Raw genomic sequence first — 24,944 nt, forward strand, 5'->3', positions numbered from 1 at the left:
ACTCACCAACGAGGAGGAGTAGTGGCAGCTCGTGGTTGCTGTACGTGAGTCCGACCCCTACGCCTCGATGGAGGATATTTCGGTCTGGAGGAGGAGGATGACCAACGTGAAGGGCGACGAGTAGATGGCGCACACCACCGAGTAATGTAGGTAGTCTAGGTAGCAATGTCACCCGAGTAGCGACATTGCTTATTTTAAATGTTGTTTAACGACATTTGAAGTTGCTAATTATATGTAGAGAGTATCATGCCAACCAGGCAATTTTAATGAGACACAAAATTAAATAAAAAAAGAGGGGGTTTAGCATGATATCTACCGTATCATAATAAATGATATAGTACTAAACATTTTGCATGTTAATAATTAAAGCCATCTATGATACTAATCTATAATATTATGCATTACAGAGGTAATATCATATGCATTATACTAACTATGATACTCTCTACTACAAGCAGCCTAAGGCGACGGATATTGGCCCCATTATAGTTTCATTATATTCCTATTAATTTATGATAATGAAACATGTGTTTGGCATGTATGATTTGAGCTTAAATTGCCCCTGCATTTTGAAGAAAATGAAGGGTACATTACGAAGGCTCTTCGTACGCCTGCCGCGGCTTCTATATTCATATGAAGTGTTCCATATGATGATGGATGACGATTATAGATATAACGAATCTGCTAGAGTTGCTCCGACTAGCCGAAGTCCTGAAGATGCAAACAGCATTGCACGACGCAGTACATATCCCGCGTATCAGCCGAGACTTATGAACCATGATGAGCGGTACTAACAAGCTGACCTTTCGCCCCGCGAGCAGACCGAATGCAGAGTGCTACACGGCTACGAATCTGAATCTCGGCACCCCAAGTACGCAGCAGGTGGGAGCACCCGCACTTATGGCCTGACCTGCGTGCGGAGCAGAGCACAGGGACGACACGCGCTGGGTACGTACTCCCTCGCTGCCCGGCACTGAACAAGCCGGATTCGCTCCCTCGCTGCGCCATTGGCAGGCAGGGGCCAATCCGTGGATCAGAAAATCCCGGTCGATTCAGGTAGGTGCCGGGGTAATTGCCTGGCCTCTGCGCCCGCGCCCGTGCGTCACCGATGACATTGGCGCTGACGGCGGCCGAGCAGCCGAGGGAGCACTACCGGCCGTCGGCATAGGCCTGAGTCCTGTCGGGATAGGCCTATGCCGACGGCCCCTGTCGGCATAGGGCCGTCGGCAACATATGCGTTGGCACAACCAGGAGGGCCGTCGGCATAGAAAGACCGTCGGCATATATGATACGCCGACGGGGGCCGTACATCTATGCCGACGGCCTTGGCCGTCGGCAACTACCACGCCTAACGGCGGCCGCCGTCAAGTCTGCCCAACGAACGGTCGCCACGTGGCACCACTATGCCGACGGCCTAGTCAAAAACTATGCCGACGGCCCGACCGTCGGCATAGGTGTGCCACGTGGCGACCAGCCGCTGCTCTAGGACCAGGGCTATGCCGACGGCCTGGTCGTCGGCATAAGTTGTAACTAAGCCGACGGCCAGGCCGTCGGCATAGTCCTTCATACAGAGCTCCCAGTAGCTGACACGTGGGCGCCTATGCCGACGGCCTAGCCGTCGGCACAGTTTTTGAACTATGCTGACGGCTAGGCCGTCGGCATAGGCGCCCACGTGTCAGCTACTGGGAGCTCACGCTAGCCCTATGCCGACGGCCTAGCCGTCGGCATAGTTTGCTTTTGCTTTTTTTTTCTTTTTTCTGTTTGTTTTTAGATCAATTCAATTCAAATAGCAGCACATATCAGCAGATATATATGATGGGATAGACATATAAAACACAACGGGATATCATCCGGCACCATCACAACAATATATGCATAAGCATCATCACACACAAGTCTCTAAATGAACATCATCACAACCAACATAAGCATAAGCATATAGAGAAGCACACAAGTCATCTAAATGATCATCACCACACACAAGTCATCTCAAGCATCATCACCACACAAGGATCATCGAGCACCACGGAGGTCGTCACCGCCAAGACCGCCGAAGCCCAGGTCGTCACTGCTAGCGGCAGCGCTACCGCCAAGACCGCCTCCTCCTCCGCCTCCGTGGATCGGAGTGGTCGGGCTCCGTGTCTCCGGAGTGCTGCGAAGACCACCGCCAATGGTAGATCCACCTGTTCCCTGCATGTTGAAAAGACATATGCACGGGATCTATGACTGTGTTGAAAGGCATGACATGCTTTGGGTGAATAGATTGGGGATGAACTAACCGGCGAGGGGCCAGCGTTCTGTGCCACAAACTCCTCAAAGCTCATCAGCACTGGTTGTGCTGGAGGGCATTGTGCTGTAGGGAACTGAGGACACCTGCCGGCCGCCATATCCTGAAAAGCCTGCTGCATCTGGCTATCCCTCTGCACTTGGTGTTCATAAAGCCTCTGATGCCACGCCATGGTCTCCTGGCGTGTGTACTCCATGTAGGCCTACGGTATGACATGATGGAACTCATAAAACTACTAAATGTGGAAAATGAAGTGAGAAATGAAGATAAGAGGGAAAATACTTACAGATTGTTGCTCCTGAAAGAGGTACTGTGTACTAGTCACTGGCTGGCTCGTGCGCTGGCTCAGGCTCGGGTCGATCCGACGAAGCTGTGTGAAGGAGATACTAGGAGTGATCACAGCATCGAGAACCGCCTCCCAACTGTGCTCCTTGGGCCCCATCCTCACCACCGCCATGTCGTCCAGAGGCGCCGCAATGGGGTCAGGTGTGTCAGGATGTAACTCCAGATACGCTTCGGAGTAGGCCTTCTTCCTCTCTGCGGTCTTCTTGCCGTAGTACTTGGGCTCGCCAGGCTTGGGGTCCTTCCGCGTATGGGCGATCTCCCACGCCTGCATGTGTGAGAGCGGCCGCTTCAGTTTCTCCTCCTGCACCACCAAACAGAGGTTAGTCATACATAAGAAAGTGATGGTAAATAGAAGAAGAAGAATGTTTAATGGGGTTAGTCATACATTAACTGCCTTGTGGAGATAGTGGTTTCGGTTTCCCCGAGCATGTACTCCCTCCGTCCCTCGGTTAGCCTTATTTTTGGTTCTCATAGCCGCCCAGGCTCCAGCCTCATCACACCAAAGATCCACCAGTGCCGCCCAGGACTCGTCTTTTCCATAACACCAATTTGGACACACCTACATAATAAAAGCATAATGGCATGTAGGCGTGTCCAAATTGGTGTTATGGAAGCATAAAGCATAAAGCATAATGTACCACAAGGTAATGAAAGCATAATGAAAGCATAATATATGAAAGCATAATGAAAAATCTTTTATACTTACCGCCAAGAACTCGGGCCTCTCCAAGGTAATGCCCATCCTCCGCGCTTCTTCCTTGGTCATCTTCACACCAAGATAGTCGTGGTAGTATGTGGAGATGGCCACATAGCGCACCTCGTACTGCATCTGGCGGGCCTTCTTCTTGCATTGGCACAGCACAATCTGGTCCGCTCTAGCCCTGTGCTCCGGAAGAACTCATAGAATTTCTACAATCATGCATGAAACAAGAATGGGAGAAGCCATGAGTTAAATCATTCATGAAACTAGAATGGACTTGTGCTTCTGAAGAGAACTCACCCAAAAAGTAGTGATCACGGCCTTGGCATTGGTCTCATGGTCCGCGTGACGGGCCGCTTCCTAGTGGTCCCAGCTCGTGGCCAAAACCCGATGGTCCGGCTGCCTGACTAGATCAGGACAGTACAACCCCGGCCAATATAACTTCAGCAAGACGGTGATGAGGCCGTTGGGAATACGGACCCCTTTAGAATATATCCAGTTGCTGCAAAAGAATGAACTATTAGCATGTCACAAGAAAAATAAATAACAACCGAAATAAGCATGTGACAAGCAACATAATGAACCACTTACTCTTTTCCCGTGGGCTCAATGAGCCACTTCTGCTCCTCAGTAGCAGGAACCTGCTTTGGTAGCTTTGCGTTGCCACGCAGCCACCCCTTCGTGTCAACCCCCTTCCCGTCACCACCATCATCCCCACCACCACCCTCCTCCTCGCCTGCCTCCCCCTCCCCAACCTCCTCCCCAACCTCCTCCTCCTCCTCCTCCTCCTCCTCCTCGCCTGCCTCCTCCTCCACCTCCTCCTCCTCCTCCTCCTCGCCTGCCTCACTAGAGGAGGGTACCTCACTAGAGGAGGGCCTCGAAGACAACACCCCTAAGTCGGTGAGGGTGCGCTCTTTCTGGCCGCGACCCCCTGTAGTGGCTCTCCCCCCAGCACCTCGTCCTCTAGAGGCTCTCCCCCCGCCCCTCCTCCTCTAGGGGCACCTCTCCCTCGACCTCCCTGTGAGGAGTCATCGTCAAGTAGCCGAGGGGGAGGATTACGTGCTCGACCACTCCGACTAGGCAGGCCGACGACCTTGCGTAGGAAACCCACACCGTCGGCCTTCCCCTTGCCCATGTTCCACGAACCTGCATTGAAAAGAGAAAAAGCAATTAGTAAATTAATGAAATGAAGGAAAAGGCATGATAATAAACACATTAATAAAAATGCATAAAAAGGCATATTCCTAAACTATAGAAAAAATACTTGAAACGTACATCTGCTAGAACCCATATGAATCATCACTGTTGTAACCTCTTTCTCGGTCCGTCTCATCATCACTATCAATCATATCATCTTCGTTGTCCGACGGAGGTGGAGGCTCTTCCTCGTCGTCAGCGTCTTCGTTTAACTTTTCTAGCATAAGTATGTCATTTTCATTGACAATGGTCTCACCATCATTCCGTGCATCGTCGACGTTTGGGTCCACATCATCATCACCCAATGGTCTAGCGTCATCGTTTCTAACCACATCATCATCATCATCATCATCATCAGCTTGCTTTTGATAGAACACTCCCTCGTATGTCATGGGGTTAATGTTGTAGTAATCGTCTTCATTCGGGTCTGGTAGCTTACCATGTGGCGACACCTTGAACACAACTTCCAACCCTTTAGATACACTTTCTGGCATGGGTAAGGCAGATAATATACTTGTGTAGCTTGGGTAGCCGCAATGAAGAGATCGGCTCCGGCATAGACGGTTGATGGTTTAACTTCGACCAAACCAATGGAAGGCATATGTTTTACCCCCTCCCGCGGATCGAACCATCGGCATTTGAACACAGGCAGACTTAGGGTCTCACGCCCCTGGTGGAATTTAACCTCGTATATATTTTGTACCCTTCCGTAGTAGTCTACTGAATTTTGACCGGGGGTGTACACTCCAGTATTTATAGTTTTGGGATCGGGGCGGCTGTTTTGGTGCTCCTCTGTATGGAAGCGGTACCCATTCACATCATACTTTTTACATGTCATGACGGCAGGGTCAAAACCCATGGAAACCCATCTCAATTCATCATCCATAGATATGTTCGGATCTTTTCCCTACAAGTATAATGGAAATTGTTGCGTGCATTAGTTCGGTTAACTAATAAATGTTGAAGTAGGTATTTAATAGGGGATTGTGGAAAATTACTTTGTCCATGAACCAAGCAACAAAATTTTTACGTCCAGGGTTTCCATGACGGAGAAGAGTAAGTGCCTCCGCCTCAGTAGGAGGATTCACTCCCGTCCATTCCTCTTGAACGAAATCACTAAAAAAAGATAAGCGGTGTTAGACTGGGACTAAGTGAACATGAAACATGATGATGTGGATGACATAAAGGAATGGTGTAGTGGTATTACCTCATCCACACTTCCTCAATTTCCTTGATGTTGTGCAAGATATAGAACATGAGGTCCTCCCACTCTTGTCGTGGCATGTTATAAGATTTTGAGGCCCCAGCCCTCCCACCTTGCGCGTTGAATAGATCGAGTCTGGGTTGATACTTGGGCTCTTCTATATTGTATCGAGGCACCTTGTTATGCAGATGGGGAACGTGGTCTGGATAGTATGATGTCCTGAGGTCTGACACCTCCTCTAGGATAACTGCCTCAGCTATGGAAGCTTCAATCTTAGCTTTGTTTCCACATTTCCGTCGGAGATGCTTGTTCTGCCTCTCAGGGTCGTACTGCCAGCGATTTTGCACAGGGCCCCCCAACAATACCTCGTTCGCGAGGTGCAGAATGAGATGTGTCATCGGAGTAAAGAAGCCTGGCGGAAAGATCTTCTCTAGCTTGACTATCAACTCCGGTGCCTTCTTATGCAATTTTTCAATCACCTCTTTACTTACTTCTTTAGCACAGAGCGTGCGGAAGAAATGGCTAAGCTCGGCAAGCACTCGCCAGACATGCTCGGGGACATAGCCTCGAACCATCACCGGCATTATCTTCTCAATCCATACATGGTAGTCATGACTCTTCAGGCCGGTCACTTTGCCCGTTGAAAGATTGACTCCCTTACTTATATTCGATGCATAACCATCGGTGAACTTCAAAATTTGTTTCAGCCAGATAAGTACTTCTTTTTTTTCTGGCGGTTTAAGGACAAAGTCAGCATCTGGCTTGAACCAGTTTTTTCGACCGCCTGTGAGAGGCTTCATGTTCAGGCGTGGTCTATCACAAATTCTCTGTTGATCGGCTCTAGCTTTTACGTTATCCTTCGTCTTATCAGGAATGTTGAGGATCGTGTGGAAAAGGGACTCTGCCACATTCTTTTCGGTGTGCATCACATCAATATTGTAAGGAAGTTTGAGGTCCTTGAAATAGGGAAGCTGCGAGAAGGGGGTAATGTGCGTCCAGTTGTGCGTCTCACCATATCCCTCGAAGCCTTTGGCTTTGGCTTTGCCTTTGCCTTTGACTTTAGGCTTGAGAGCTTTTAGCTGAGCAAGAACATCTGCCCCCAAAAATGTTGGAATCTCGGTTACTTCATGAACTACCCGGCCTTTCGTGAAGTTCTTCTTGTCTTCCCTGTCTGGATGGTCTGGAGGGAGGAATTGTCGATGCAGGTCAAAGGCTACATACTTGTCACCCTTACTCAGCCAAATCATTCGCAGAGCCTGCATGCACACTGGGCATGGCATCTTACCACTTGTACACCATCCGCAGAATAGAGCATAGCCGGGAAAGTCATGCATGCAATAGTGCAACCAAACTTTCATCAAGAAATTTCTCTACAGATCCCGGTCGTATGTCAACCTCGGAAAGTACCAAGAATGGTGCAAAGCATCCACAAGCGGCTGCATAAACACACCCAATTGCTTCCCCGGGTAGTCAGGCCCCGGAATGATGAGCGACAAGAACATGGTCTTCCGTTGCATTAGGGCACCGGGAGGAAGATTGAGCGGAATTACAAACACAGGCCAGCAGCTGTATGGATTGGACGACATACCATACGGATTCAACCCATCACCTGATATGGCTATTCTGACATTCCCAGCCTCGGCTGCTTCCTTGGGGTATTCTTCATCGAATGACTTCCATGCTTCCCCTCCCGATGGATGTATGATTTTTTTTGGATTGTACCTTATACCTTCCTTGTGCCACTTCATTATTTTGGTAGACTCCTTCGTGATGAAAAGGCGCTGCAGTCTTTTTATAAAATCAAGATACCGAAGAACCTTAACGGGGATGGTTAGCTGCTTTTTCTCACCATCCTCACCGACAACCTCAATGTACCGAGACGAACCGCACTTCCTACAGTACTTGTCATCCGCATACTCGTGCCTAAACAAAAGGCAATTCTTCGGGCAAACATCTATTTTCTCATAATCCATAGAGAGTGCCTTCATGATTTTCTTTGTATCGTACATGCTTTTCGGCAGTTCATGACCCTCAGGGAGGCTGTTAGCCCATACTCCCAGGAATGCTTCGAAGCATTTCTGGCTACAGCCGTACTCAGCCTTGACTGCAATCAGTTGCGAGATGGCATCCAGCTGAGATATTTTCGCACCCGCATAAAGAGGTTTCTTCAACGAGGCCAAGACCTCCAAGAAGGCCTTTGCGGTTGCCTCCGGCTCCTCCGGTTCATTCTCTAAAGGTGTCGCATTTGTCGTTTCTGCAACAATGACATCATCTAGCATGTCCCTGACCCCGTCGTCCTCATATCCATCGATGCGTTGTCGCATCACCTCCTCTCTACCATGGTCCTGCTCGGCTATGTTTATCGGCGGCATGTCAAAGTTTGGCATATATCCGTACGTGCGAAGGTGCTCACTCATGTCCGTCTGATTTCTACGGTGACGTCTGGCACATCTCGCACAGGGGCATGGTGGGATAATTCTCATTGGACGACGGAATATCTCCTTCAAATACACATCGGTTTTCGCGATCCACTCTGATGTTACTCGATTCCGACGGATAAAACCACTGTACATCCACTGATTATCTGCCATCCTCTGCTTTTTTGCAACCCACACAACATAATTAAGGATTCACTTAAATTAATGGCATCAAATTTTCAGTTTCTACCGCGTTTAATCCACCTACATCTCTAATAGGTAAAGATGGGTCCTAATCCCACCCGAGGATGTGTAGATTGAGTATGTTCTCCATTCTACCCCGTTCCGAGACAAAATTTCGGCAGCACCTCCCCGCTGTTCTCCAGATACACGTCTCGGCAAATAGCCGAGAGAATGTGCTCCGGAGAACAATGGGGAGCCGCCGCCGAAATCCTGTCTCGGAACGGGGTAGAACATGGAGAACATACCCAATCTACACATCCTCGGGCTGTCCGTGGAAAACGCTGGACAATCCGAAAGAGCTGCGGTGATAAATACGCAATTGAATGCATATTTATCCATGCAACCCTTTCGGATGGGAGACCTAGGTTACGCGACTTGATGTGAAAATTTAATCTAGTGACATGGAGGAGATGTACTTGTAGCTCACCCTCGGCTGTAGAGGAAGTAGTCGAACAGTAGAGGGATGCTCAGGGAGACAATGCGTCGTACAACGGTCACTCCAATGAAATGCGACACCACAAAGCCTGCAAAATCCATCGCGACAAAAAATTTAGAACATCACAACTCATAGAGCATGTTTAAAACATTTAAACATGCATTCATTTATTTTTGCATCATGTAAGCAAAATACACTATAATCATCATCATCTATTCGTCAGATATTCATCATCATCATCATCATCTATTCGTCATCATCATTGATTCATCTCATCGAACCAATTTTTTTTGCAGGATATGCAATATATAGCATCTCATCGAACCACATATATAGCATCTCATCTATCCATCTATATATCATGATGTAATCTCCACTCATCTATCCATCTATATATCAACAACAATTTTATTTCTCAACTAACCCATCAACAGCATTTTTATATCTTATAATCCATCTATCTAACTATTTATATACCTAACTAATATATCCATCTAAACCCTAAACTAACTAAACCCTAAACTAACTAACTAATCTATAGCAGCAAGCAGCAACCAGCGGCAGCAGCAAGCACAGCAAGCGGCAGCGGCGGCAACAAGCAGCAAGCAGCAGCGCAAGCAGCAAGCAGGGGCCTCACCGGCGAGGCAGAGGCAGGGCGGAGCGGCGACGGGGCGGAGAAGGGCGGCGACGAGCGGGGCAGTGGCGTCGGGGACGGGGCGACCGAGGACGGGGACCGGCCGGCCCGGCGGCGACAACGGATTTGGGGCGGTGCGGCGGCGGTAGGGGAGGGGATGGGGGCGGCGCGACAGTGGTAGGGGAGGGGGATGGGGCGGCGCGACGGCGGTAGGGGAGTGGGGGCGGCGGTGGTGTTGGAGCGGGGCGGCGCCGGAGTTGGGGGAGGGGGAGGGGATAGGGGTGGCGGCGCGGCGAGGCTTGGGTGGAGGGGGCGGACGGCGGCAGGGGGGGGGCGGCAGCGGGTCGGGATCTAGCAGCGGCGATGCGGGTGGGAGGCGGCGGGGGGTCGGGGGGAGAGGAGGAGAACAGGTGGACAGGGGCCCCAGGGTATGGATAAGGTGAGTATATGCCGACGGCTTAGCCGTCGGCATATCTCTGTATGCCACGTGTACGCCTATGCCGACGGCCAAGCCGTCGGCATAGGTATATTCTTTTTTTTCATTATTTTAAGGTGCATTTTTCCTAACACATAAATATTAAACATGTTTATTGGTTCTCACAAAAAATTTTACTGCATTCTGCCCGTCGGAATAGATAGTTTTCGGCCCAACGTGGCTGTTTCCCCCCTCCGTCACGGCGGCAGCGACGACCGTGAGGGGCACACCCCGGAGCCGCGTGTCGGGTGCCTGCGAGTACCATCACACTTCCACAAGCGTAGGAGGGCCCACCGCAACACCTGGCGGCATTGCTACCCCCCCCTCCAGGTGCCGGCGGCAGCGCCGTCCGTGAGGGGGGCACACCCCGGACACGCGTGCCGGGCGTTTGCAACCGCGACAACACTTCCAGACTTGTGAGAGGCTGCCGGCGCAAGATTTGGCGGCATGCTAGCCCCCGGAGGCCGCCGGCCATAGCCGTAGACGCGCGAAGGGCAATCCGCGTAGAGGGAATTTTTTGGATACTTCTCCATCACCAAAAATTATGAAAAAATACCATCGTTCCTATAGCACATGTGCCCACGTCGTGCAAAAAAACTCATGATTTTATCGCGCTCCGAGTATTTAGTAATATTGACACCGCATCGTTACCGTAGAACGTCTACTACCATGTCATCGCCGTCCGTGAGGGGGGCCACGCACCGGAGACGCGTCCCGCCTCTTCGGACATGCCACCACACCACCCCGCATGTATGAGGGCCCGGTGCGACGCTCCGGTGGCATTGCTACCCCCCCAGTGCCCCCGTCCCGCCTAACCCTGTAGTGTTTGACCACGGGATCTACCCCTTTGACTTTGCACGGACGGGCTTTGACCAGTGGACCTCCCCACCCGGTTGTGTTAGGTCAGCCCATAGGAACACTTTGGAGCAACATCCGGGCCAGACCCACAGCAAGATCCCCTCCGTGTAGACCCCACGCGTCCGTTTCCCCCCTCCAGGTGCCGGCGGCAGCGCCGTCCGTGAGGGGGGCACACCCCGGACACGCGTGCCGGGCGTTTGCAACCGCGACAACACTTCCAGACTTTTGAGAGGCCGCCGGCGCAAGATTTGGCGGCATGCTAGCCCCCGGAGGCCGCCGGCCACAGCCGTAGACGCGCGAAGGGCAATCCGCGTAGAGGGATTTTTCGGATACTTCTCCATCACCAAAAATTATGAAAAAATACCATCGTTCCTATAGCACATGTGCCCACGTCGTGCAAAAAAACTCATGATTTTATCGCGCTCCGAGTATTTAGTAATATTGACGCCGCATCGTTACCGCAGAACGTCTACTACCATGTCATCGCCGTCCGTGAGGGGGGCCACGCACCGGAGACGCGTCCCGCCTCTTCGGACATGCCACCACACCACCCCGCATGTATGAGGGCCCGGTGCGATGCTCCGGTGGCATTGCTACCCCCCACTGCCCCCGTCCCGCCTAACCCTGTAGCGTTTGACCACGGGATCTACCCCTTTGACTTTGCACGGACGGGCTTTGACCAGTGGACCTCCCCACCCGGTTGTGTTAGGTCAGCCCATAGGAACACTTTGGAGCAACATCCGGGCCAGACCCACAGCAAGATCCCCTCCGTGTAGACCCCACGCGTCCGTTTCCCCCCTCCAGGTGCCGGCGGCGGCGCCGTCCGTGAGGGGGGCACACCCTGGACACGCGTGCCGGGCGTTTGCAACCGCCACAACACTTCCAGACTTGTGAGAGGCCGCCGGCGCAAGATTTGGCGGCATGCTAGCCCCCGGAGGCCGCCGGCCACAGCCGTAGACGCGCGAAGGGCAATCCGCGTAGAGGGAATTTTTCGGATACTTCTCCATCACCAAAAATATGAAAAAATACCATCGTTCCTATAACACATGTGCCCACGTCGTGCAAAAAAAAACTCATGATTTTATCACGCTCCGAGTATTTAGTAATATTGACGCCGCATCGTTACCGCAGAACGTCTACTACCGTGTAATCGCCGTCCGTGAGGGGGGCCACGCACCGGAGATGCGTCCCGCCTCTTCGGACATGCCACCACACCACCCCGCATGTATGAGGGCCCGGTGCGATGCTCCGGTGGCATTGCTCCCCCTCAGTGCCCCCGTCCCGCCTAACCCTGTAGCGTTTGACCACGGGATCTACCCCTTTGACTTTGCACGGACGGGCTTTGACCAGTGGACTTCCCCACCCGGTTGTGTTAGGTCAGCCCATAGGAACACTTTGGAGCAACATCCGGGCCAGACCCACAGCAAGATCCCCTCCTGTAGACCCCACGCGTCCGTTTTCCCCCTCCAGGTGCCGGCGGCGGCGCCGTCCGTGAGGGGGGGCACACCCCGGAGCCCCAAGACGGGCGTCTACGCATGCATGAACACTTTCACATATGCATCGGGACCTGTGCGATGTTTCGGTGACATAGCTACACCCTGAATGCCCCCACCAACCAGAATTCCTTCCGTGTCGACCGTTTCCCCCCTCCGTGACACGGCGATAGCGACGTTCGTAATGTGGGGCAATCGATATACCATCGGGCATGTTTTTTCAGATAAGGCATAATTATCTTATGCAAAAGCAAAAACTAAAATAAAGTAAAAATAACAAAACAAAGTAAAAATAAAAAAATAAAATAAAATACACGTATGCCGACGGCAAGGCCGTCGGCATATCTGTCCACACACGCAGATTGTCCCACGGACCAATGACGTGGCGTGGCACACAGATCGATGACGTGGCGAAGGGGCCTATGCCGACGGCTATGCCGTAGGCATATCTCTCCCACAGATAAAATAAAAAATTAAGTAAAGTAAACATATGCCGACGGCAAGGCCGTCGGCATATCTGTGCACACACGGATCGATGACGTGGTGTGCCACACGGATCGTTGACGTGGCAGAGGGGCCTATGCCGACGGCTGTGCCGTAGGCATACCTCTGCCACAGATATGCCGACGGCCGCCGTTACCTCCCGTCGGCATAGGATAAACGCCGTCAAGTGGTCAGCACTGACCGGGGAGGTGGGCCCGGGATATGCAGACGGCCTGTCCTATGCCGACGGGCCCCGTAGGCGTATCTCTGGCGGTCCCGACGGCCTCGTCTATGCCGACGGCCGCGTCGGCATAGATTGATGTATGCCGACGGCTTTTCTACGCCTACGGCCCATCCTCGGCCGTCGGCATAGGTGCGGCGATGCCGACGGGGGCCGTCGGCATAGATTCGGCCGTCGGCAAACGCAGTTTTTCTGGTAGTGGAGAACCGGTCTGGGTCTTCCTTGGGTGTATACAGTCTTCTCGTGCTCGTGGTGTCATGTGGCAGGCACATGCATGCGCCCGCCCTGGTCTGGAGAGCCGGAGAAGAGTATGTCGAGGGGAAGGGAACGGGGGCGGAGAGGCGAGCTCAGTCGCGTCAGCGGCTGCGTTTCTTCACCCTCGTGCTGTGCGGCAGCTGGGACATGGACATGGAGGTCGGACGTCGCGCGCCCGTTCAGAAATCAGAACATCGTGTTGAAATCTCTGTGTTTGGTGGGGTTGAAATAACAAAAGCCTTCCGCAAAAAAGAAAAAAAAACGAAGCAACAAAAGCCCATACGTTAGAGCAACTCCAACGAGCCGACCTAAACGGACAGCGTTTTTATCCGCTTTTTATCCGTTTGGGTCGGCCTCCCGCCCGCCGTCCGCCCTCTTTTAGTTTTGGGTTGGCAGTGCGCCCAACGGGCCGACCCATTTCATGACCGTGCGCGTTTTAGATCACGACGTCGCCCTGATTTTGATGCACCAGCGCGCGGGAAAGGTTCGCGCGCGTGGGGGAAAGCAGCCTAGCGCGCGCTGGTTTTGGCGCTCCAGCGCGCGGGAAAGGTTCGCGAGCGCCGCAGCCGGCGCTCGTTATAAAGAAGGCGCTTCCTCCACACTCTGTCCGCTGCCCACTCTCGCCGCCTCTGCGCCACCATGTCGATCCGTCGCCTGGGCGCTTCAGATTTTCGCGGAGTCCGCGAGCGCCGCTCCGGCGCCTTCTCCTCGGAGATCTGGTTTCGCGAAGTCTCATCCTCGGCACCTTCGACATCGCAGAGAAGGCGGCCCGCGCGGCGGCGTGGCGCCTCCTGAGGCCTCGTCGGGATATGAATTTTCCCAGCGTGTCGAGCCAGCGGGCGCAGGATCTGGCGCCTCTCCCGCGGCTTTTCACCGACGAGGATTGTCGTGTCCACCGGAGGCGGCAGCGTATCCTCGCCATCGCGGAGAAGGGCGTGGAAGCCTTGGTGGTGTGGCGCGGAGGCTTCCCGCAGAACATCGTCGATGAGCGCCAGTTCTACAAGCAAAGGAGGTTGGAGAGGGACGCGAGGAGGAGGGAGCGAGCCGCCTATCGGGAGGACAAGCGTTCGCGGAAGCAGGCAGCTCAATTGAAACTGAAGTTACGAGAAACGGCGGGTTTGGACTTTGAAGACGAGGCGTATGCTGACGCCTACATTCAGACGTCGGAGGGGGACATTACCGAGTCAGAGTCAGAAAGCGACGAATAGTGGTCTTTTTTTTTATCTGTGTACGCTAGAACTATCCATGTATCCATTTTTATCTGAAAAAATGGCCGTCGGCGACGTAGCAGGCGGGCGAGGGTGTGAATCCAATGTGCCACCGATCAGCGGGCCCGGTGAGGAAAGAGGGCGAGAGCACGCGCGTCCGTCTTGTGTTTGCACCGACGCAAATCAGACTAAAAAATGGGCCGAGAATGAGTCAGCAGGCGGACGAAAGTGGACCCGCCTCCGTTTGGGTCGGTGCGTTGGGTCGGCTTTTTTATCCGTACCGACCCAAACGGACAGCCGCGAACAAAATGGATCGCCTCATTGGAGTTGCTCTTATGGTGTCGTGGGGACCGGAGGTTCGTTCACTAGAAGGCAAAGGCCCAAGCGAGCCGGCCTAGTTCAACATTGAAACTGCTCTCTTATCAATTTTTTTCTGAATGATTTTGAGTTCATAGAGAAGAAGGCGCCGAAGTTGATCAAGGTCCCTGTCATTCAGCCATCGGGGGTGGCTTCCACCACCAGAAGGACTGACCAAAATAAATGCACATGCAGCAGTAGGAAGAGTAGGTGATAGTGGAGCGGTGGCGGTGGTGTGTAGAGATCAAGATGGCGCTTTTTTGGGAGCTTCAGCGATCAAACTCAGGTTTATTTCAGATCCGACCACATTGGAAGCTCCGGCTGTTCGTGAAGGACAAGCAATTGCAGAAGACTTATATGTCAATCAAATTCAGATTGCGACGGATTGCAAGACAGTGGTGAACGACATCAAGCAAAATTCAGCGACGGAGTATGGGGCCATAGTACATGAAATAACAGAACGCTCACGGATTTTTTCGGTTTGTAATGTCGTTCACGAATTAAGGAGCTCGAATTTCGAGGCTTACAATCTCGCTAAGCATGTTTTAACTCTTGATTTTGGCAGGCATGTGTGGTTAGGCCAGCCTGGGGAGTTGCTGTTTTTACCTGTAAATATTTCAGACTTTTGAATGAAGCTTGGCGAGAGTGTCTAAAAAAAAGCAGAAAGCCAGAAATCACGTCCCCCCCTCCCTCCCTTCAGTTGTGTTTGCGCAGAGCATGGGTTAGGTTATACTATCAAGGAGGCATCCGGATCATGCTCTTGAAACAGGTCAAGCTGATTGGTGCAACACAAAAGAGTGAAAGCGTACCATTGTTGTTTTCTCCACCCAACCCAACTAAAATTAATACAAGCTCACAAGTTGATCAAAATTAAGAGCAGATTCGACCGACGATTCGACGCAACAGCAACACCATACACGGAGCTCGTGCCAAAGCCGTCGTTAATTAGCCATCATAGGAACGGCTTAGCGTAAGGAAACATTGATGCTAACGAAACTGCACTCTGCGGGTTTGTTCATGATTGCAGGAGATCGAACTAGCAGGTCATACATTCATGCACAACAGTTAAATTAACGCACACACAGAAATAAAACATAAGGAAAACAAGGCACACATAAAATACATACTACTCATATATATATATATATATATATATATATATATATATATATATTTATTATTGCATCTGATCGACATCAAGTTGCAACTTGCAATATATAACAGTAGCATGTATATGGCTACCGGATGATCAACTCACTGCTACGACCCAAATAAAGTGCGACAGTTTAATCTCGGGTTGGATCGATACATAGACTTATTTGGAAGGCAGCGTACGCACAATACGAATCCATAGGTTTGCTTGAAAATTTAGGAAGCAAACTTGGAGAGGAGCTTGTTGAAAACGGAGGCGCTGCAGGTTTTGACGATCTGCTCGATCTCCTCAGCTGTGAAAACTCTGTGCACGGTTGTGTTAGATTTGATGAACTCCTGGCACTCTTCCTTCAACCAACGGTAATGTCCCCGCTCAGCTCCAACAATGATGTCCGCTACCGTGTTCAGCTGAATGCTGGTGCCCAATTCTTCTTGGCAGATCGACTTCAGCCTATGGAGATCATATCTCTCCGCAGCTTCAAGCAACTGCAGCAGCCACATTACATGTTGGACTGATATATATGAAGCCATCTTCTGGGGCTTCTGCTGGTGCCCACGCTTGTACCTCATTCCAGTCAGACACAGACAATGTGTCGGTGTAGATGAAAGTTAGCATGCTCTTAAACACTTCTGCTTCAATGCCGTCGATCTTAACAATAGCACCGCCACGAGTGTCACCAAACAGCTGTGACTTGAAGACGATAGACCGCGCTGCAAGCACATATCGATGCGCAGCAAATGCTTCGCCGCCAACCTCAAACGTCACGTCAGCACCCTCCTTGGACATGAGGAGATCCTTGAAGTGGATTGGCATGTCGGAAGGAGGGACTTGGATGGACCGAGGAACGATGGTGCTAGCACCAACCTCCGCCTTGACGTCAAGTACAATGACGTCGCAACGGATTATGAAGCTGTCATCCTTGAGGTGTGCCGATGTTTCCAACATATCCCTTTTTATGACACTTCTATAGCACACTACAGGATTGAGGCCGAAGTCGTCTATTTCGCTTTCATTTGATGTATACTGACTGCTCCCATTGAAATTGGTCAATAAAACTGATGGCAGACTTGACCTTCACGGGCTGCGCTTGCCCATCATCATCATCAGCCTCACCATCGTCGTTGTTCTTATTCTTGTCATCCTCATCACTGTCATCAGCCTCCTCATCGTCGTCGTCCTCGAAGCCGAGAGAAACCGATACAAATCCAGCGTACTTGGAGTAACAGCCATTAGGGTAGTACTTGAGAAACCAGCGGCGGCCTCCAACCAAGAAAGTACGAGAACTGATGTACTGGCCGGTGGGTGGCTTGTTTCTCGAGAAGCCTTCGACCGCAAGCAAGTGGTACCCGTGGGCCGCGCGGGAGTCGATGGGCGACACGGTGGACGTGCACAGCTTGCCCTCAGCGGTGACGAGAGAGATGCCAGCAAACGCCATGTCCGATCGACAAGCTAGCCTGGAACGGTAGACAGAGGTGAGAACCATGAGGTCGAACAATGGGGAAAGAAGCGTAGAACACTTACCAAGCAATGGAGGACGTAGCAGCAAGGCGGGCCGGAGTAGTAGAGAGGGGGATCAGAGGAGATTGACGTTGAGGCAGGGGTGCGCCAGAATTTATATGCTTTGTCTCTGGTGCGAAACCTCGTCGTGTTCAGACGTACTCCGGCCGTCCGCCGCTTTGAGAACCGGAATGCATGAACGCGTAATTATTTGTGTTGGTTTAACACTTGTACTTTCCGATGAGGACTGCATGCAGAAGAGACGATCGCGTGGCGCGCGATTTGAGATCCATTTCATCAATGCGTTCGTTCGTTTTCTTTTCCTTTTTTTAGGGGACGTTCGTTTTCTTTTCCAAAGAAAGGCTTCTCAGCCCACTGTTTTTTTTCCTTTTGTGAGCTGTGGAGTAGGGCAAAGCCCCAATGCAAAAAAGCCCGTGAGTTATAATGGGATTTTTTTTTTGAGGTTATAAAAGCAGCTGTGTCTAAACTTGTCATCGATGTTTTTTTTACGATCAAATCAGAAAGCTTTATTTAACAGAAGTGTTCCAATGGCAGTCAGCCAACATGCTTGTTACCAACAAACTGGGGGTTTTGTTGAGCCAACTTTTAGTCACATTCAGAGTGCAAGCATACTTTGCACATAGATGCACCGATAAGTTAGCCGACCGGTTTACATGCTGAATCATAAATACAAAAAAAATCAAAGACTAGCCCTTTTATTTTTTCTAAGATAGGGGCCACAATTGAACGGGAGTTGTGACAAGTTTTCCAGAGTGTCATCAACTTCAGACAGTCCACCTCCATTATCACGTACGACAAGCCCCGTAATGCAACAACTCGGGCTCGTTCTCGCATTGTCAATGCTTCAACGATCAGTGCACAACCGAAAAAAATAAAAACGAAGCACATGTGAGATTTGAATTGGTGACCTGTGTGCGGCGAAGGACTTGCGCAAACCACATCACCATGGAAAGTTAGTTAGTTGACTATTACGCATCGCTAACCTTTATCTAGCTAACTAGACTGCAATCAGTGCGGCCAATTTTCCACATGCTAGTTATTTTTCGATTTTTTAGAAAAATATTCAAACTATAGTCACAATATTAAACAAATAGTTAATGACCTCTCAAAAAGATTTAAATATTCACAAAATTAATATAATACAAAATAATTAAAAAATGGTTTCATAATATTTGTAAGGATTCACACATTGAATAAAATAATTTTGCAATTTTTAAAAGTTAAACAGGCTCGATGGATCCCGGCCTATGCAACACCGTCCTTTGTATCGCCCTTATTGATTCCGAATATGAATTGCCTACAGGCGACACACTAGCGGGCTGGCCCATTTAGTGCAGTAGTCGCTGCTGCTTATAGCGATCGTTGTACGTTTGATTGGTTCGTTTTTTTGTTTTTTCGTTTCTTATTTTCTTGTTCTATGTTCTATTTTCGTTGGTTTTATTTGTTTCCACGGTTTCTTTGGATTTTTGTTCATTTTAGCTCTAGTTTTCTCAATTTTTTTCTTTGTTTTCTATCTTCATTATATTTGGTTTTCTTGGTTTTCTTCGGTTTTCTGCATTTTTTGTTTCTTTGTGGTTTTATTGGTTTTCTTTTTTAACTAATGTCTAATTTTCCTCAGTATAAAATAAACATTTATAAAGCACATCTGAAACATTTTTGGTACACTTTGGGCATTTAATAAATACATGATGTACATTTTTTAAATACATGTCTTGAACACTTTTTGAATACAAAATAACATTTTTTTCCAAATACATGTTGTGAATTTTTGAAGTGGTAATAAACTTTTTTCAAACTAAGTGGTATAAAGTTAATACACAACATTTTTTTACATTGTATAAAAACTAAGTTTTAACAGATATTTTTTGGAAACACATGAATATTTTTTTAAATGTCACATAATGTTTTAAAGGAAATAAATTTGTCTAAACTACGTGAACATTTTTTAAAAAAATTGTACAAACATTTTTTGACTCGCCAGAAATTGTCTATAAAATGTCACCTACATTTTTAAAATGATATGAAACATTTTTTAGAGTACATAAAAAAATAACATTGCATACAATATTTTGAAAATGTCCAAGAATTATTACTGAAATTTGTGAACCTTTCCTGAGAATGTAACATACATTTTTTTTGCCTGAATGAACCATTTTTAATCACGCAAACATTTTTTGTACATTGTATGAGCGTTTTTCTTTAATGGCACGTGCATTTTTTTAATGTGACGAACTTTTTACATACACATGATTAATATTTTCTATACAAGTTTAATATTTTTCAAATGGATGTTTAACAATTCTTTCAATTAATGTGTTTTATTGTAATATATGTAATATAAATTATTTCTAAATAAAAAATAGTGAAAAGAATCAAAAAATAATAAAAAATATGAAAAAGGAAGAAACATGCATGAATGAAATTAGTTTGACGCGAGTAGGCGCAGTCACTGGGCTGGCTCAGTAGCGCCTCTTTACTGCCCACCCTACACATGGCTTCTGGCATGGCCCAGATGCGTGGGCTTTTGTTTTTTTACAAATCCTATATACATAAGAAGTTGATTCCCATTATATTATTTATCTTTGACAACCCCTCAATTTTTTAATCTTTGACAAGGTAGAGCCTTGTGTATTTGCTAAATGTAAGTTGCCATAGGTTTGCTAGGGTACCCTATACTCAGGCGATTTTCCGCGGGACTCCAACTTATCTTCATGCCCGACCGGTCTTCCGCCGCCGGATCGGGAGTTTTTTAATCTTTCTTGGTCGATTGAGACAAGAGCTTGTAGGTCTGAACCTTCCATGGCGGGGGGTGGTGGTGGGGGGGGGGTAAGAATTTAGGTGCAGAAAAGGAGGTGGTGCCCGGAGTCCAGGTCAGGGGAGATGAGGAGAGCTCAGGAGAGGCTACAAAGGAGGAAGTGGGAGAGGGGAAGACATGGATGGAGATCCTATGTTTGCCCCCCCCCCCCCCCGAGCCTTGATGACAGATTAGAAGGTTTACATCTCCATGGGGAAGAAGAGGCCGAGCTTGATTTCAGTGAAGAACTTGATGATCTGGTGAGCAAGATTAGATGAATGACAATATTCCGGGTACACACAACCCGTCAGTTTAGTCTCCGCGCTTTTTAACTTGATGCGTACGACATGGTCGGCTGCTCAAAAAGTTATTTTCAAGCCAAAGGGAGCCAACTTGTTCATTATTTAGTTTAGTTGCCTTGGTGACTGGAGGAGAGTTAGTGAACCGTCATGGGGTCCTCGGCCACCTAGTACGGAGACGACGTGGTGAGTACCCCCTAGTTCTGGACAACTGGCCTTCAAGTTGGGTACGCTCCATTGTTCTTTCGAACTGTTCATCATCTTCGCCCACTGGTCTTGAAAGTTGGTTCAACAAATCTTCCCATCTTCGATCTTGAGGATCGCCGAGGTGAATCCAAAGAGTCCACACGTCGGACATCCGGCGAAGCCTCTTTAAGTTCTCGGCTTTTATTAATGTATTGTTATTTTTTACGCCATACCTCGGGTTCGAGGTTTTTCCCGTGCGACGGTATCCTCATGCGTCCAAGCTTCAATGCCGGACTACATCTGAGGTGTCCTTTTTGCAGCTGAGCTCAAGCGCCGGTCGGCATCCGAGATGTCATAGATTACCTCTGTCTTGAAAAAGATGAAGGAGTTCAACCGAGCTTAATGTCGGAAACATCCTATATGGATCTAGTCACTTGCATCTGAGCTTTATGTTGGACTGCTTCTGAGGTGGTGGACCACCTTGGTCTTGGGCTGATTTTTTATGGAATTGATTTTCGATCAGCGCAATTTATTTTTAAAATGTTCATTGATTCAAAAAATGATCATGCATTTTAAAAATATTCGTTATATAAAAAAATTGTGAATTTCAAATTTGTTCCGCCAATTTCCAAAAAAGTTGTCAATTCTAGAAATGTTTGCCGACTCAAGAAGATTGTTTTATAAAATGTTCACAATTTTTTAGAAAAATGTTTGCAAATAGTATAAAATGTTCGTGAATTAATAAATGTTCTTGACTTTAGAAAATGTTAAAAAAAATTGTAAAAATGTTCATGATTTTTTTTAAAATCACGAGTTTAAAAAAATGTTCATGATTTTATGAAATTGAGAGAGTTTGCGTATCTAGGTGATGCAGCAAAATGTGGTCATAGCCACTGAGGATTTTATGAAAAAAGATAATAACACTAATGATGCCTGAATTTACCATCGATGTTCCCTTTGATGCCTAAACTTAAAAAATACACCGAAAGGACATGCACCAGCCAATTCGCCCACGTAATTTTGTTGTCTTTTACGCACTGCAATGGTTTATATATACGATACAGCCGTGGAGTCAACTTGAGAAAAAAAATTATACTGCTTGTTTTCCCCAGCCGTGGAGTTAAATGAGTTGCATGAACTAAAACACAAAAATGTGAAACCTTATACTGCTTGTTTTCCCCAGCCAACCTCAGTGAAAATTAGTCCAAACTCACAAGTCAATCAAGTTCAAGAGCAGATTAGGTCCACGATTTGTCGCACTAAACAGGGCTCCTACCAGAGGCGTCGTTCCCCATGACCAGAACAGCTTAGCAGAGGGAAACATGCATGAATGCTGCGAAATAGCACCCTGCAGGTCTGTTTTGATGATTGCAGCCGATCGAATTAGCAGGCAATCCATGCATGCATTCATGCACAACAATTAAACGCAGATCCAGGAACCACCTTAGGAAAACAAGAGACATGTAAAAACATGCATGAGTACTATTAGATTACTGCACCTGATGAATCCGGAGTAAAGCCGGTAGCAATGGCATATAATGCTACTGGACGATTTGCCAAGAGACGATCGCGTGGCGCGCGATTTGAGATCAATTTCATCCATGCGTTCGTTCGTTTTCTTTTTTTTTCATGGGAAAGGAAATCCTCATTACTCAAGGAGCCTTCCAGCGAGAGCCAAGTCTACAACGTTCATCCCGACAATAAGTCAGACTGCTGTACGCTAATGTGCCGCCTCGTTTCTGGCCTGATGCACTCGCTACTGCTTCACTTCTCCTTAACCTTCGCTCTTGCCGTCCACGATGGAACTATGAACCTCACCATCTTCTCTTCGGTACGCCCTCATCTTATGATGACTTGTATATTTTCGGGTGCCTTTGCTATCCTAACACTGCGGACTCCGCTCCTCACGAACTCGCACCTCGTTCTGTCGCTTGCATCTTCATCGGCTACCCTTCCAACTTCAAGGGATATCGGTGCTATGATCTCGTCTCCCACCGTGTGTTCACTTTTCGGCACGTTTACTTTGATGAGCATGTGTTTCCGTTTCAGCAGGTACCTCCGGCTGTTCCTCCCGCCTCCGGTGACGCGGGCTCCTCGACGCCGCTCCCAGAGCGTTCGCGTGCCTCTCTTGGCCCGCCCCTGGCTTTGAGGCGCGCCCCTCGCATGCGGTGCCTCCTACTGCCGCGACATTGGCCTCCGGGACCCCCGGCGCACGCGGCCCCCGCGGTCCCACGGCGCCCGCGGTGCCCGCGGCCCCCGCGGCCCTCTCGGCGCCCCCGGCCTCCTCGGCACCTGTGGACGGTCCCGTCACCCGTACTGATACGGGCGTTTTTCGCCCGAGTTCGCGCTACGCCGCGGATGACTACGTCCATGCGGCGTCCACCTCTGAGCCGTCGCTCTTGCCATCCTCCGTCCGAGCCGCTCTTCGTGACTCGCTCTGGATGGCTGCGATGCAAGAGGAGTTTGACACCCTGTTGCGCAATCGGACGTGGCAGCTTGTTCCCCGTCCCCGGCACGCCAACGTGATTACCGGGAAGTGGGTCTTCAAACACAAGCTCCGTCCTGATGGTACTCTTGATCGCTATAAAGCGCGCTGAGTCGTTCGGGGCTTCAGACAGCGTGCTGGCATCGACTTCACCGACACCTTCGCCCCGGTCATCAAGCCCGACACGATTCGCATGGTTCTTCACCTTGCGGCCTCTCGTGCTTGTCCGGTGCACCATATGGACGTCTCCAACGCCTTTCTCCATGGTCACCTCGAGGAGCAGGTCTTCTTCCAGCAGCCCACCGGGTTTGTTGACCCGGCGCCACGTGTGCCTGCTCTCGCGGTCCCTGTATGGACTCAAGCAGGCTCCGCGCGCTTGGTACCAGCGCATCGCCGTGTTTCTCCACCAGCTTGGGTTTCGCTCTACCCGCTCGGACGCCTCGCTCTTCGTTTATCATCAGGGCTCTGACTTTTGGGGATCGTAGCAGAATTTAAAATTTTCTACGCATCACCAAGATCAATCTATGGAGTTATCTAGCAACGAGGGAAAGGGGAGTGCATCTACATACCCTTGTAGATCGCGAGCGGAAGCGTTCAAGAGAACGGGGTTGATGGAGTCGTACTCGTCGTGATCCAAATCACCGATGACCGAGCGCCGAACGGACGGCACCTCCGCGTTCAACACACGTACGGTTGGGAAGACGTCTCCTCCTTCTTGATCCAACAAGGGGGAAGGAGAGGTTGATGGAGATCCAGCAGCACGACGGCGTGGTGGTGGAAGCAACGGTGATCTCGGTAGGGCTTCGCCAAGCTCAGCGAGAGGGAGAGATGTCACGTGAGAGAGAGGAGGCGCCAGGGGCTAGGGTGCGGCTGCCCTCCCTCCCCCCCACTATATATAGGGCCCCTAAGGGGGGCGCTGACCCTAGAGATTGGATCTCAAGGGGGGGGGCAAGGGGGGTGGCTTGCCCCCCAAGCCAAGTGGGGCGCCCCCCACCCCCAGGGTTTCCAACCCTAGGTGCAGGGGAGGCCCAAGGGGGGCGCACCAGCCCACCAGGGGCTGGTTCCCTTCCCCACTTCAGCCCATGGGGCCCTCCGGGATAGGTGGCCCCACCCGGTGGACCCCCGGGACCCTTCCGGTGGTCCCGGTACAATACCGGTGACCCCCGAAACTTTCCCGATGGCCGAAACTGGACTTCCTATATATAATTCTTCACCTCCGGACCATTCCGAAACTCCTAGTGATGTCCGGGATCTCATCCGGGACTCCGAACAACTTTCGGGTTACCGCATACTAATATCTCTACAACCCAAGCGGCACCGAACCTTAAGTGTGTAGACCCTATGGGTTCGGGAGACACACAGACATGACCGAGACGACTCTCCGGTCAATAACCAACAGCGGGATCTGGATACCCATGTTGGCTCCCACATGCTCCTCGATGATCTCATCGGATGAACCACGATGTCGAGGATTCAATCAATCCCGTATACAATTCCCTTTGTCAATCGGTACGTTACTCGCCCGAGACTCGATCGTCGGTATCCCAATACCACGTTCAATCTCGTTACCGGCAAGTCACTTTACTCGTACCGTAATGCATGATCCCGTGATCAACCACTTGGTCACATTGAGCTCGTTATGATGATGCATTACCGAGTGGGCCCAGAGATACCTC

At 49.8% G+C, this 24,944-nt stretch overlaps 1 protein-coding gene and 1 pseudogene across 1 annotated transcript; both read right to left on the minus strand.

Moving 5' to 3' along the window:
* Positions 1 to 1,821: 1,821 nt before the first annotated feature.
* On the minus strand, positions 1,822 to 2,655 carry LOC125525254. The gene is made up of 3 exons (XM_048690257.1): positions 2,574 to 2,655; positions 2,280 to 2,489; positions 1,822 to 2,190 (listed from the first exon to the last, which is right to left on the minus strand). The coding sequence occupies exons 2-3, from the start codon at positions 2,481 to 2,483 to the stop codon at positions 2,014 to 2,016; spliced, it is 381 nt and encodes a 126-aa protein (XP_048546214.1). The 5' UTR covers positions 2,484 to 2,489; positions 2,574 to 2,655; the 3' UTR covers positions 1,822 to 2,013.
* A 13,546-nt stretch (positions 2,656 to 16,201) lies between these two features.
* Positions 16,202 to 17,421, minus strand: LOC125525497 (annotated as a pseudogene).
* Between the last annotated feature and the right edge of the window lie 7,523 nt (positions 17,422 to 24,944).

The sequence above is a fragment of the Triticum urartu genome, chromosome 7 (assembly GCF_003073215.2).
Source record: "Triticum urartu cultivar G1812 chromosome 7, Tu2.1, whole genome shotgun sequence".
Classification (NCBI taxonomy): domain Eukaryota; kingdom Viridiplantae; phylum Streptophyta; class Magnoliopsida; order Poales; family Poaceae; genus Triticum; species Triticum urartu.

Bases quoted from the DNA above. Each gene is read 5' to 3' on its own strand.
- LOC125525254 (XM_048690257.1), bottom strand. From the start codon at position 2,483: ATGGAGTACACACGCCAGGAGACCATGGCGTGGCATCAGAGGCTTTAT. The intron at 2,191-2,279 runs GTTAGTTCATCC...TTCAACATGCAG, and splicing joins AGAACGCTGGCCCCTCGCCG to GGAACAGGTGGATCTACCAT.